The sequence below is a fragment of the Lepidochelys kempii genome, chromosome 1, assembly GCF_965140285.1.
Source record: "Lepidochelys kempii isolate rLepKem1 chromosome 1, rLepKem1.hap1, whole genome shotgun sequence".
Lineage (NCBI taxonomy): Eukaryota > Metazoa > Chordata > Testudines > Cheloniidae > Lepidochelys > Lepidochelys kempii.
Window position 1 is genome coordinate 269,492,335 of NC_136380.1, and position 13,961 is coordinate 269,506,295.

The following is a 13,961-nucleotide window of genomic DNA, read 5'->3' on the forward strand; positions in this document are numbered from 1 at the left end:
TTCAGAGAATCAAGATCATACTGTACATTGAAAGCTGATAATAATATTAAAGAACAACAAGCTTCTCCGTCCTCTGGGTTTACCCGTATGTCTGTCTATGTCTGTCTAGGTTAGGCCTGCAGCTGTTGGTATGAAGGCTAATTGCTACATACACATGGACCTCCATTGATTTCAGTGGGGGTCCATCCAAGCAGATTAGTCCACGTACATAGGTGCTATCAATAGCAAGATCAGGATCTGTGATTGTAAGGTCCCTGGGTCAGGTTCTATCTCACATTACATCTTGTCGAGTGCTGAGCATATAGTCAACACTACAGTAACGACAGTGTTCATGATCACACTTTATATTAAGGGTATATGTGGACATTTATGAATGGTTCATAAACGACTAATATCTTATAAGCACGACACATATAGGGGTAGTAAAGGTTATAGATGGTATAAACATATCAGTAAAAAGGTTTTTAGATTTTATAAACAATTGATAAACGATTCATTCAAATATTATTTTTAAAATATTATTCATTATCTCGTTATTTAGAAATGTACCCTTAATATAAAGTGTGATATCATACCAATAGTAATCAATTAATAGATTAAATACCTTGCATGCTTGCTGTTTCTGGTATCACACTGTATAGACAACTACGTTAACAAGTTCCAAATAAACCTCTTAAAGAAAACTAGTTATTTTTATCTAGTGCTCTCCAGTTAAACCAATTTTTGCCTGTTCAGTCCTGTTGAAGTTAAAATAAAGTCTAAATGGTATTTGCTTAAACCTAAAAGGCCCCCAATTTTTCTTTCTTATCTCAGTCCTCTGGGTTATCTTCTTGCTGTCATTACTCACCACACATAATCACTTTCACACTAGGAAGCACCATGGGTCAGACATGAGCCAAATATTTGGAAATCTGCTTTATTTGCCAAAAAATACACCCAGTTTTGGGAGTGGGAGTTAATAAGCCAATGGACAGAAGCTTTTTACATCCTTTTTACATCCAATGCTCATGGTAGTGCTTACTGTTGTGAGTAAGCCCATTGACTTCAATACTATTCATGGTAAAGTACTATGCCAAGTAGTAAGGGTGAAATCCTGGCCCCACTGAAGCCAATGGAAAAATTCCCATTGACTTCAATGAGGCCAGGATTTCACCCTAAGGGTTTGTCTACACTGCAATTAAACTCCAGCAGCTGGCCAGTGTTAGCTGACTCGGGCTCATGGGGCTTGGATTCACGGGGTTGTTTAATTGCAATGTAGATGTTTGGACTCAGGCTGGAGCTCAAGTTCTGGGACCCTACCCCTTGTGGGGTCCCAATGCCTGGGCTGCAGCCCAAGTCTGAATATGTTCAACTCAGTTAAATAGCCCCTTAGCCTGAGCCCCATGAACCCAAGTCAGCTGGTACAGGCCAGCTGTGGATTTTTAATTGCAGTGTAGACATGCCCTAAGTGTTTCCAGGATCAGGCTCTGCCTTTTTAAAAAGATGAACAAAAATGCTTCTCCTCTGGATAAAACTTACTTTGCTACTCCACTTTCTTGTAGACAGGACAGAGCACACTGGGAATCTCATTACTCAACTCATTACTTTCTTTCATGCACCATGGGGGACAGCTGTTCCATAACATAACAGAGGGCAACCTTTCCCCAGGTGTGATCAAGCTCTAAAAACCTCATCACATCTTACTGTCATATCAATTCCAGATGTCACAGACAGTCCTGTAAATCAAACCAGAGGAAAACTTTTCAGAGAGTGCAGTTTGCAGACAATACACTTCAAACCTTTCAAAAGACTCCAGTTCACATCCCCAGTTCTTCTTTATTTATTTGTGTCTGCTTTTCTTTGTTCAGGTTATATACCGAGCTCTGTCACCACCGTATTCGGCTGAGGATCCGTACAGCGCTGAAGCTCAGGCACAGTTGAAGATCACCAATCTTCGAGTGCAGCTGCTTAAGCAACAGGCCTGTCCCTGTCATGGCAATGACCTGAATGCAAAGCCTCAGCAGTTCATACACTATGCAATCTACGATTTTATTGTAAAGGGAAGCTGCTTTTGTAATGGCCACGCTGATCACTGTGTACCTGTTGCTGGATTTATACCTGTCAAGGCGGCAGGAGTCTTCCATGTGGTATGTATGATCTGTGTAAGCTTTACCCTAAGAGAGACAAGAAATACAGCAGAGTTGCTTTTTGTTTTCTTGTTTTTATACATAATATTCATAGATTCCAAGGCCAAAAGGGACCATTGTAATCATCTTGTCTGACCTCCTCTATAACACAGGCCATAGAAATTCCCCAAAATAATTCCTACAGCAGATCTTTTAGAAAAACATCCAATCTTGATTTTAAAATTGTCAGTGATGGAGAATCCACCCCAACCTGTGGTAAATTGTTCCATCAGTGGTTAATTACCCTCACTGTCAAAAATGTACACCTTGTTTCCAGTCTGAATTTGTCTAGCTTCAACTTCCAATGTAATTTATTTGTATAACCCTAGTCAAATGGTATTCCCCAAAATCAAAACAAACTGAACCAAAGCAATGTTCTAATAAGGGATGGCTTAGTGATCTAAGCATCAGGTTTGAACTACTTTAACTTCCTGGTGCCATAGTTGAAAGCTGGGCAGGGTCGATTCAGATCCTCATCCTTTCAAAGAAGATAAATAACTTATCTGCAGTATATTATTGTGTCTCTTTCAGATGAAACCTTAAAAACTAAAGTCACTTCCCGCCCCCCAACCTTCCACCTAAACCCTTACTAAAAAAAGAGGAAATTAATACAATCCAACCAAATAAAACCTACCCAAAGCAGAGTTTAGACTCCACAGAAGACAGAAGAGACAGGGACTCCATGAAGTCTGCTTGGGATTTTGCTTTGCTATTACATGGAAGGCACTCAGATACTACAGTGATGGGTGACAATATAAAACCCTAAGACAGATAGATAAGCTAGATGCTGGCTCTATATAGACTTTAAAATTCATACAGTACTTCTTGTAAGAGTCAGATTTTTCACATTATTCTGCAGCAGGCTGTGCACCAGTTGGCTGCCATCCTCCATCCCAGAGATGGCTGCATATGTGTAGTTTGTGAAAGGTTTTGGGATCCTGTAGCGGCATAGGACGTAGCAAACAGAGCTGTAAACAGGGGAGTTTCAGTGGGAGTTTGTAAGGGGAGTTTGTATTGTGGTACTTGTTTGGGGTTTGTTTTTGCTGTGGGTGGTGGTGTTTTGGTGTGGTTTGTGTTTCCCAGATTAACAGGATTTAGGTGGGAAGGCTATGACAGATACAGAGGCAGCAGTGGGAGTGACTCATGTAGTGGAAGACACAATGAAGATGACTGGATGTGGAAGCTGCGGTATGTACATGATCCTGGAGGGGGTACCTGGTAAGAGTTTTGTCTGCATGAAATGCCATCTGATAGAGCTGATGGAGGAAAAGATCTGAGGTTTGGAGATGCAGGTGGAAAGTCTGGTTGAGTTTAGAAAGGGGTTCGAGCAGATTGTGGAGCAAAGACATGAGGTATCTGAAGGGGAAAGCTCAGACTTGCAGGTGGAAGCAGGACTGAGGAATTCTGAAGGGAGACTGAGTGAGGAAAGTGGTCAGTGGAAGCATGTGACTAAAAGAACCAGGCAGAGGAAAAGATGGGCTAGTGAAGGAGAAATAGAGCTCAAGAACAGGTTTGCAGAGTTGGAAAATGAAGAAGGGGCTCAGCAGGTAGTCACTGAAGGTGGACAGGCAAGGAAGAAGAGAAGAGTGGCTAATCCTATAGGAAAAGGGGAAGAGTCAATGGAGACTACATCAAATATGAGCCCCAGGAGGATACAGGATGGGTTCAAGAGGATTACAAGGGAGAATAGGAATGGAAAGAATTTACAGCCAGAGGGAACAGGGGATAGACTGGAGAATAGCACCGTCATCAGGAAAAGGTAGGTCTATGTGATCGGGGACTCTTTACTGAGAAGAATAGACAGGCCTGTAAGCAGAGCTGATCCAGAGAATAGAAGGGTGTGCTGTCTTCTAGGTGCTAAGATACAGGATATAGACCTGAGGTTGAAAAGGATCCTAAAGGGAGCAGGAAAGAATCCCCTAATTATCCTTCATGTGGGAACAAATGATATGGCTAGATTCTCACTGGAAAGTGTTAAGGGAGACTATGCTAGGCTGGGGAAAATGTTTAAAGAAATTGAGGCTCAGGTAATCTTTAGCGGGATTCTGCCTGTTCCTAGAGAAGGGCAACAAAGGTGTGACAAGATTATGACTATCAACACATGGCTTAGGCAGTGGTGCTATAAGGAGGGCTTTAGGATGTATGGCCACTGGGAGGCATTCATGGAGAGAGGACAGTTCTCTCGGGATGGACTTCATCTGAGTAGGGAAGGAAATAGACTTCTAAGATGGAGGCTGGCACAACTGATTAAGAGAGCTTTAAACTAGGAATTTGGGGGAGATGGTTGGGAGATGTCCAGGTAATCTCCACGCTGGATTTTAGAATTGAGAGGGAAGAAAATGAAATAAGAAAGGATACAGCCGTGGGTAGGAGAATGTACATAAGGACGAAGGGCAGTGTGGATACCAGTCTAATAGGTTATACTGGCTGTAGAATGACTGTGCCTAATCGGGTACAGAATGTGAGCGAGGCCAAACAGCAACAATTAAGATGTTTGTACACCAATGCGAGGATCCTAGGTAACAAAATGGAGGAACTAGAGCTACTGGTGCAGGAAGTGAAACCAGATGTTATAGGGATACAGAAACATGGCGGAATGGTCGTCATGACTGGACTACGGGTATTGAAGGGTATGTGCTGTTTAGGAAAGACCGAAATAAAGGTAAAGGTGGTGGAGTAGCATTGTAGATCAATGATGAGGTAGCCTGTAAAGAAATAAAAAGCGATGGAATGGATAAGACAGAGTCTGTCTGGGCAAAAATTACATTGGGGAAGAAAACTACTAGAGCGTCCCCAGGGATAGTGCTTGGGGTGTGCTATAGACCGCCGGGATCTAATTTGGATATGGATAGAGACCTCTTTAATGTTTTTAATGAAGTAAATACTAATGGAAACTGCATGATCATGGGACACTTTAACTTCCCAGATATAGACTGGAGGACAAGTGCTAGTAATAGGGCTCAGATTTTCCTAGATGCGATAGCTGATGGATTCCTTCAAGTAGTTGCTGAACCGACAAGAGGGGGATGCCATTTTAGATTTGGTTTTGGTGAGTAGTGAGGACCTCATAGAAGAAATGGTTGTAGGGGACAATCTTGGTTCAAGTGATCATGAGCTAATTCAGTTCAAACTGAACGGAAGGATCAACAAAAATAAATCTGCAACTAGGGTTTTTGATTTCAAAAGGGCTGACTTTCAAAAATTAAGGAAATTAGTTAGGGAATTGGATTCAACTGAAGAATTTATGGCTCTAAAGGCAGAGGAGGCCTGGGATTACTTTAAATCAAAGCTGCAGAAGCTATCGGAAGCCTGCATCCCAAGAAAGGGGAAAAAATTCATAGGCAGGAGTTGTAGACCAAGCTGGATGAGCAAGCATCTCAGAGAGGTGATTAAGAAAAAGCAGAAAGCATACAGGGACTGGAAGATGAGAGGGATCAGCAAGGAGAGCTACCTTATTGAGGTCAGAACATGTAGGGATAAAGTGAGACAGGCTAAAAGTCAAGTAAAGTTGGACCTTGCAAAGGGAATTAAAACCAATAGTAAAAGGTTCTATAGCCATATAAATAAGAAGAAAACAAAGAAAGAAGAAGTGGGACCGCTAAACACTGAGGATGGAGTGGAGGTCAAGGATAATCTAGGCATGGCCCAATATCTAAACAAATACTTTGCCTCCATCTTTAATAAGGCTAAAGAGGATCTTAGGGATAATGGTAGCATGACAAATGGGAATGAGGATATGGAGGTAGATATTACCATATCTGAGGTAGAAGCGAAACTTGAACAGCTTAATGGGACTAAATCGGGGGGCCCAGATAATCTTCATCCAAGAATATTAAAGGATTTGGCACATGAAATTGCAAGCCCATTAGCAAGCATTTTTAATGAATCTGTAAATTCAGGGGTTGTACCGTATGATTGGAGAATTCCTAACATAGTTCCTATTTTTAAGAAAGGAAAAAGAAGTGATCCGGGTAACTACAGGCCTATTAGTTTGACATCTGTAGTATGCAAGTTCTTGGAAAAAATTTTGAAGGAAAAAGTAGTTAAGGACATTGAGGTCAGTGGTAAATGGGACAAAATACAACATGGTTTTACAAAAGGTAGATCATGCCAAACCAACCTGATCTCCTTCTTTGAGAAAGTAACAGATTTTTTAGACAAAGGAAATGCAGTGGATCTAATTTACCTAGATTTCAGTAAGGCATTTGATACCATGCCATATGGGGAATTATTAGTTAAATTGGAAAAGATGGGGATCAATATGAAAATTGAAAGGTGGATAAGGAATTGGTTAACAGAGAGACTACAGCGGGTCCTACTGAAAGGTGAACTGTCAGGCTAGAGGGAGGTTACCAGTGGAGTTCCTCAGGGATCAGTTTTGGGACCAATCTTATTCAATCTTTTTATTACTGACCTTGGCACAAAAAGTGGGAGTGTGCTAATAAAGTTTGCGGATGATACAAAGCTGGGAGGTATTGCCAATTTAGAGAAGGACCGGGATATCATACAGGAAGTTTTGGATGACCTTGTAAACTGGAGTAATAGTAATAGGATGAAATTTAATAGTGAGAAGTGTAAGGTTATGCATTTAGGGATTAATAACAAGAATTTTAGTTATAAGCTGGGGATGCATCAATTAGAAGTAATGGAGGAGGAGAAGGACCTTGGAGTTTTGGTTGATCATAGGATGACTATGAGCCACCAATGTGATATGGCTGTGAAAAAAACTAATGCGGTCTTGGGATGCATCAGGCGAGGTATTTCCAGTAGAAATAAGGAGGTTTTAGTACCGTTATACAAGGCACTGGTGAGACCTCACCTGGAATACTCTGTGCAGTTCTGGTCTCCCATGTTTAAGAAGGATGAATTCAAACCGGAACAGGTACAGAGAAGGACTACTAGGATGATCCGAGGAATGGAAATCCTGCCTTATGAAAGGAGACTCAAGGAGTTTGCTTGTTAAGCCTAACTAAAAGAAGGTTGAGGGGAGATATGATTGCTCTCGATAAATATATCAGAGGGATAAATACCAGAGAGGGAGAGGAATTATTTAAGCTCCGTACCAATGTGGACACAAGAACAAATGGATATAAACTGGCCACCAGGAAGTTTAGACTTGAAATTAGACGAAGGTTTCTAACCATCAGAGGAGTGAAGTTTTGGAATAGCCTTCCAAGGGAAGCAGTGGGGGCAAAAGATCTATCTGGCTTTAAGATAAAACTCGATAAGTTTATGGAGGAGATGGTATGATGGGATAACTTGATTTTGGTAATTAATTGGTCTTTAATTATTCATGGTAAATAGGCCCAATGGCCTGTGATGGGATGTTAGATGGGGTGGGATCTGAGTTACTGTAGAAAATTCTTTCCGGGGTATCTGGCTGGTGAATCTTGCCCATATGCTCAGGGTTTAGCTGATCGCCATATTTGGGGTCGGGAAGGAATTTTCCTCCAGGGCAGATTGGAAGAGGCCCTGAAGGTTTTTCACCTTCCTCTGTAGCATGGGGCACGGGTCACTTGCTGGAGGATTCTCTGTTCCTTGAAGTCTTTAAACCACGATTTGAGGATTTCAGTAGCTCAGACATAGATGAGAGGTTTATTGCAGGAGTTGGGTGGGTGAGATTCTGTGGCCTGCGTTGTGCAAGAGGTCGGACTAGATGATCATAATTGTCCCTTCTGACCTTAGTATCTATGAATCTATGAATATGGATTTAAGATTTTTAAATGTGTGGATTATCATATAAAAGCATGTATCTGCCTTGCCTAGAGTGGAGTAGAACATGGACACACTCAAAACAGGTGACACCTGGATCTGCAAGTCTAACTGGACTCTTTGAATGTTAACTGAAGGTTAAAGTAAATAAGATGTTGTTCACCAGCATTTTAACTATCTTGTCGCCAAATTTAATCTGAAAACAGTGCATTAGTCACTAGAGGTCTGATCCAAAGCCCATGGAAGTCAAAGGGAATCTTTCCATTGACCGCAATGGACTTTGGATCATGCCCTTGCTGAGGATGCCCTCTGCTTGCTATCAACAGCACAACATCTCAGGAAGTATTAGTGGGGAAAGGCAGGTTAACCAAATTCTGTCGGTGAGGAAATCTGGCATCTGGCCAGCTCCTTGAGAAAAGAATAGAACACTCTCATTTGAGTTAAATTATAGCCTCAAACATGAAGAAGATGGCATGTTTCCCCATAACAGAGCTAGTCTTGTCATCTGAAGATCCACAAATCTAAAAGCACGCCACAGTTTGGTAAGTCTGTTTCAAGTAGCAATACTCTGGTCTTCACAGCTGTTTTTAGAGTGACATTCTTTGAAAGGAGCTGTTTCCTTGGGATTATTTTATTACAATATAGTTGTGTGGGAGCATGTCCAAAAGCATAGTTGAGAGTTATAACAGAAGTTGTAGCCATACACACTTCATATGTAAGCAGAGTCTGGATGAGCTCTCCCCTGACATCGAGTGGTGAGCTGTGGGAAAAAAAGACTTCAGAAGCTGATCTCATTTGCATGGACACATCCACCCGCCCTAGGTGCTCAGATGATGGGACTGCTTGCCCAAATGTTGGATTCCCAGTCTCCTTGTTATTGGGGCAGGAGTAATAAAGGGTTGCTATCCTTGTTGTGCGAACCAAAGGCAGCAGAACTGTACCTGGCATACCCCAATGGAGGGACTCACCCTCAACTGAACAGCACTCGCTAGGCAGGGGACATGGGTTCCAAAGCCCAATGAGTTGAGAGAAGGTAGGGACAGGTACTTGTATCTGGTGGTGTGGGCTCTGTTTAAGGGTTCTAGATACCACTTGACCCTTCCTCTCTCCATGGTATAATAAAAGAGCGAATTTAGACTCAATTGAGAGTCGTGTTACATGCTACAGAAATGAAATCACTCATACCTAGGTCTAAGTCAGAGGTGGGCAAACTACGGCCTGCAGGCCTGTCCTGCCTGGCTCCTGAGCTCCTGGCCTGGGAGGCTGATCCCCCTTCCCTGCAGCCACGCTGCCATGCGGTGCAATGCTCTGGGTGGCGGGGCTGCAGAGCCCAGCCTGACCAGGTGCTCTGTGCTGCGTGGTGTGGTGAGACTGCCTGTCCTGGTGCAGCCATGCTGCCGGCCACCGGTGCTCCAGGCAGCTTGGAAAGGGGGCAGGGAGCGAGGGGGTGGGGTTGGATAGAGGGCAGGGGAGTTCGGGGGATGGTCAGGGGCATGGATAAGGGTTGGAGGGCAGGGAACGGGGGTTGAATGGGGGCAAGGGTCCCAGGGGGGCAGCCAGGAAGGAGAGGGGGGTTGAATGGGGTGGTGGAGGGCAGTTAGAGGACTGCCCCCCCGGGACCCCGACCCATCCAACCACCCGGGAGAAGGGGTGGTTGGATGGGTCAGGGGTCCCGGGGGGGCAGTCAGGAAGGAGGTGGGGGTTGGATGGGGCCGCGGGGGGCAGTTGGGTCGGGGAGTCCGGGGGCGGTCAGGGGACTGAGAGCTGGGGCGGGGGGGTGGATGTGGCACGGATCCCTGGGGGACTGTCAGGGAATGGGGGGTGAATGGGGCAGGAATCCCAGGGGCGCTGTAAGGGGGTGAGAAGCAGGGGGGGGTCGCATAGGGGGTGGGGGCTGGGCCATGCCTGGCTCTTTGGGGAGGCACAGCCTCCCCTAACTGGCCCTCCATACAATTTCAGAAACCCGATACGGCCCTCAGACCAAAAAGTTTGCCCGCCCCGGTCTAAGTATTAGACCTACTTTGGAACAGTGTCTCTATTGCAAGAGACTGCCCAGTGTGCACCTTCAGTGAGGCTCCCCTGCTAACAGCTGAAATCACTGAGAGCTGTGTTAAGTGTGAGGGTGGGCCCTGAAGACATCTTACCAAGTGGGCAACTGGTGGAGGGGCGTGGTAAGCGCCCAGCAGAGAGGCTGGTGGAGAGAGCCAGAGCAGAGCCCCGCAGAGGTGTGGCAATCAGCCATTGGGGTGATGAGTGAGTGCCTGAGCAGTGCATCATGTAAGGTGCCTCCTGCCTTCCACACAGGGTGGGAAGTGAACTCTGTGGATGAACCTCTGAACTCTGGGGCTGCACTGGCCAAGGACAGCAACTTTGAGTGGGGTACAGAGAAGGGACAGGCGCATTAAAGAGACTTTTGGATTGCTGGACTTCAGACCCTGAGGAGAAAAGGACACTGCCCAACTTACTTGGGGTGGGTCTTTTGCTCATGGTTTGTGTTTATGAGCCCTAGTTGTGGTGTTTTCCCAAATTAATGTTGAGTTAATTCCCTCCTTTTATTAAAAGTTTTTGCTACACTCAGAAGCTGTGCTTACGAGAGGGGAAGTATTGCCTCTTAGAGGCGCCTGGGGGTGGTGTGTAATTGTCCCAGGTCACTGGGTGGGGGCTCAAGCCGGTTTTGTGTTGAATTTTTGAAAAGGAACCCCTAGATACTGAACCCTGCCCTTGTTGCTGCTGGCTTCACCTGGCAGAAGGGTTACACATATATAAATATATTCTGTAGAAATAATAGTGCACAGGTAAACGTGTGTAATAAGGGAAGAAATCAAAGGCCAAACCAGAAGAACACCTCCCCACAAGTGAATGGGACATTAAGAGCTGGTCTTCACTACGGGGAGATCGACACTGCTGCAATCGGTGAAACAGGGATCAATTTAGCGGGTCTAGTGAAGACCTGGTAAACTGATGGCAGAGCCCTCTCTCTGGTCGACCTGGTACTCCAGCTCTCCAAGAAGATTAAGGTATGTCAATGGGAGACCGTCTCCCGGCGACGCAGCGCAGTGAAGACACCACAGTAAGTCAACCTAAGCTATGTTGACTCCAGCTACATTATTCATGTACCTGGAGTAGCGTAACTTAGGTTGACTCACCCCCATAGTGAAGACAAGCCCTAAATTGACCATTTAAATACACAAATGTCAGGAAATTGAAATATAAAGTTCCTACAGCAAAGTTAACTCTTAGGGCGTATTTTATTAGTCCATTCCAGCCAGCATAGGAGCAGCCACAAGGCTTGCATCAGGCACTGTTTCAGCATCTGGCCAGCCTAGGACAGGGGAGTTGAAAAGATGGTTTAGAAGCACCCATGTGTTTCCCACCAATAAGACCAGTTCAGTTGAGAATTGAGCCTCATGGGCCAGATCCTTATCTGTGGTAAATCAGTTGAGTTCCAAGGACTTTAGTGGAGTTACATCAGTTTACACTAGCTGAGGATCTGGCCTTGTGTTTAATTTTAATATTTCAAAAGGGCCTGGTGTCTGAGAGATTACCTCGGGTGGGTGCGGGAGAGGGGAGGTTTGTGGGGTCTGTGGCTCTTTAGTTAGAACCCAAAGAAATATCAGGAAAATAAATTCATGGAGAGGAAGCATTTTACTTCAAAATGTAGACAGAAAGTTTATGTATGCTCTGAAGAGTTATTGTGCCAAATTAGAAGACAAAATTCAATCATTAAAGTTTGAAACAGAGGGATGTCAGTCCTGCTTTCAGTGCAAATCTTAACACAACTTTAGCCTCATATTCGTCACTAACATCTGCATGGTAAAAGCAGTTACCAAAAGTGAAAATATAGAGGCTTTAGTTTTCCAATAGTACTGCAGAATTTGACACAAAAGCTACTTGTCACAGCCAGAATGCTCAAAAGGGGATGTCTGGAGTTAGGGACCTTCATCCATATTTCCAAAAAGTTTCTTCTTAAGATAAAACTTTCCATGCTTAGAATCTAAGGTGAAGTTTTTTAGGAAGGTTCATGTAGAATCTATTCAATCATAGACATCAGGGGAAATTATACTCTTGCTTTAAAATATTTAGTTGACTTGGTTACACATATATCTTTAAAAAATGGCAAAATTTTAAAACTTCAGACTTCACATGAAGCTAGTTCTCAATGGGAAACAGCTGTTTGGCAAGTGTGAATTTTTGTTTTTTAAATAACAAATTTTAAATTATTTCTAAACTGCTTTTTGTGACTGTGCAGTAAACCATTCTAGTAAGTTTTTTACTTACATTTTGTCTGATTTTATATTATGTATAATATATGTAGTGTAGTGTTTAAATACGCATGTGAATGTATATATCTGTAAATGCACAACATAGTACAGTACTTACTTATATGTTTATGACATGCCATGCATCAGAGTGGTTCACTCTGTAATTGTGTCTGCTGCTGGAAATTGTCAATGGTTTAATCTCATCACCATTAAATCAATCCCATATAGATTATATTGATGAAAATGGGAAAGAAACATTTTCAATTCTACAAACATCTAGGCTTTGTTTCAGCTCCTAGCTAATTATGGCTTTCAAAGCTGGACAGTGATAGAGCAGGATGTGGTGCTGGCAGTCTCTGTTCTGCAGTTCAAGGGGAGTGAACAGAAGAATAACAAATGTGTGTTTTGGAAGCTCAGGGTGTATTTAACAGGTCTCAGATAGATCTAGCAAAGCAAGTTGAAGTATTTCGGTCATGTCACACTCAGCAATCTGGAAGAGATGATACTACAAAGCTGAATTTCAGATGCATGGGAAACTGGTGGACAAGTGCTAAGGATGTAGGTGAAGACTAATATTTGAATTGGTCTGGGATTTGATATGGGACGTGAGGACTAAAATTCAGATTGTTAATATTCCAGTGTGGCTACAGAGCTCCTCCTTATTCCCTGAAAAACCCTTTTTTGTGGCCTCATGAGTTGGGAGCCCAACTTAAAAAAAAAATCTTCTGTGTAGGTGTTTCCTTTTTTGGCTAGAAGGATGGCTGGAAGACTAGCTCAGGGCCCTGGGGGTAGGAACAGATATTGTCAGTACCTGGGTCATGGACATACAAAGTTCATTTCACTCTTGATTGAAGCAGATGTAATTCCACTGAAGTTAATGGAGTGACATTTCTTACATCACAGCTGAATCTGGAGCAGAATAGACTCTGGGTCACTTTTCTACATCAGTCAGGACAATTGACTACTAAGATGGCTAACATGGATATCTGATAAGCTGCTCCAAGAAAAATACTTTCAAGTTAGCTTCTAATATATAAAACAGTAGTCAAGAATGATATAGAACAAGAGGCTGTACTCACAGGTATTCATTTTTGTCTATATGCAGAGATCTGTATGTTCTTCACTGGACACTCCATTAACTTTCACTTTGTGGGTGTTGTGGTAGCCATAAGTTTCAATAATTACTTACAAATTTACCTTACCCAATAGGTAATTTCTCTGACTGCAACTTGGATCAGCTGGTTAGTATTATTCTGCATTCATCTGCTTCTGCTTGCTCATGTAGGGCAACATCACAGGAAGACCTAGGCCTCTTAAAGAGACTTCCATTTAGGTAGAAAGGCTAAGGTGAAAGGCTTATGGTAGATGTACATGTACATAGTAAATAAGAAATAAAGTTGGATATGAAACTATTAGGTCTGTTTGGGATTTAGAAACAGCTTTATTTCAGTCTTAGCATCCAGGACGGCTATGGCTTTGACATGCAGATCAGTATCATGATTTTGGTCATAGGAATGAAGGAGTGTCAATTGATTACTTAATTATTTACCATTAATAAATTAGACCTAATGTCAAATCTGGTTACATTATTACTGCAGATTGACTAATGATTATACGTCTCAAGTAAGTGGCAGTTTTTTTGTGCTGATAATTCTTAATTGTTCAAGCTGACCTATTGATTTTATGAATTATCTTCAATGGTCTACACATTCTTAAAGCAAAGTTGTTCATATCCAGTGTGTACATTTGCTATTGCTCCTACTCTGTTTTTAAAAAGCCTCTGGAATTACATGGAATTACACTCAAGTTTTACCAAATAATC

General features: G+C 42.9%; 1 protein-coding gene across 3 annotated transcripts in view; it reads left to right on the forward strand.

The window, feature by feature from the left end:
- NTN4 (netrin 4) overlaps positions 1-13,961 on the forward strand; it is a 97,722-nt gene that overhangs the window by 37,330 nt on the left and 46,431 nt on the right. For all 3 annotated transcript variants that reach the window (XM_073327494.2, XM_073327493.2, XM_078851109.1), the window contains exon 3: positions 1,848-2,126. In XM_073327494.2, the coding sequence (XP_073183595.2) occupies positions 1,848-2,126 (279 nt within the window). The remainder of the gene's footprint in view (positions 1-1,847; positions 2,127-13,961) is intronic.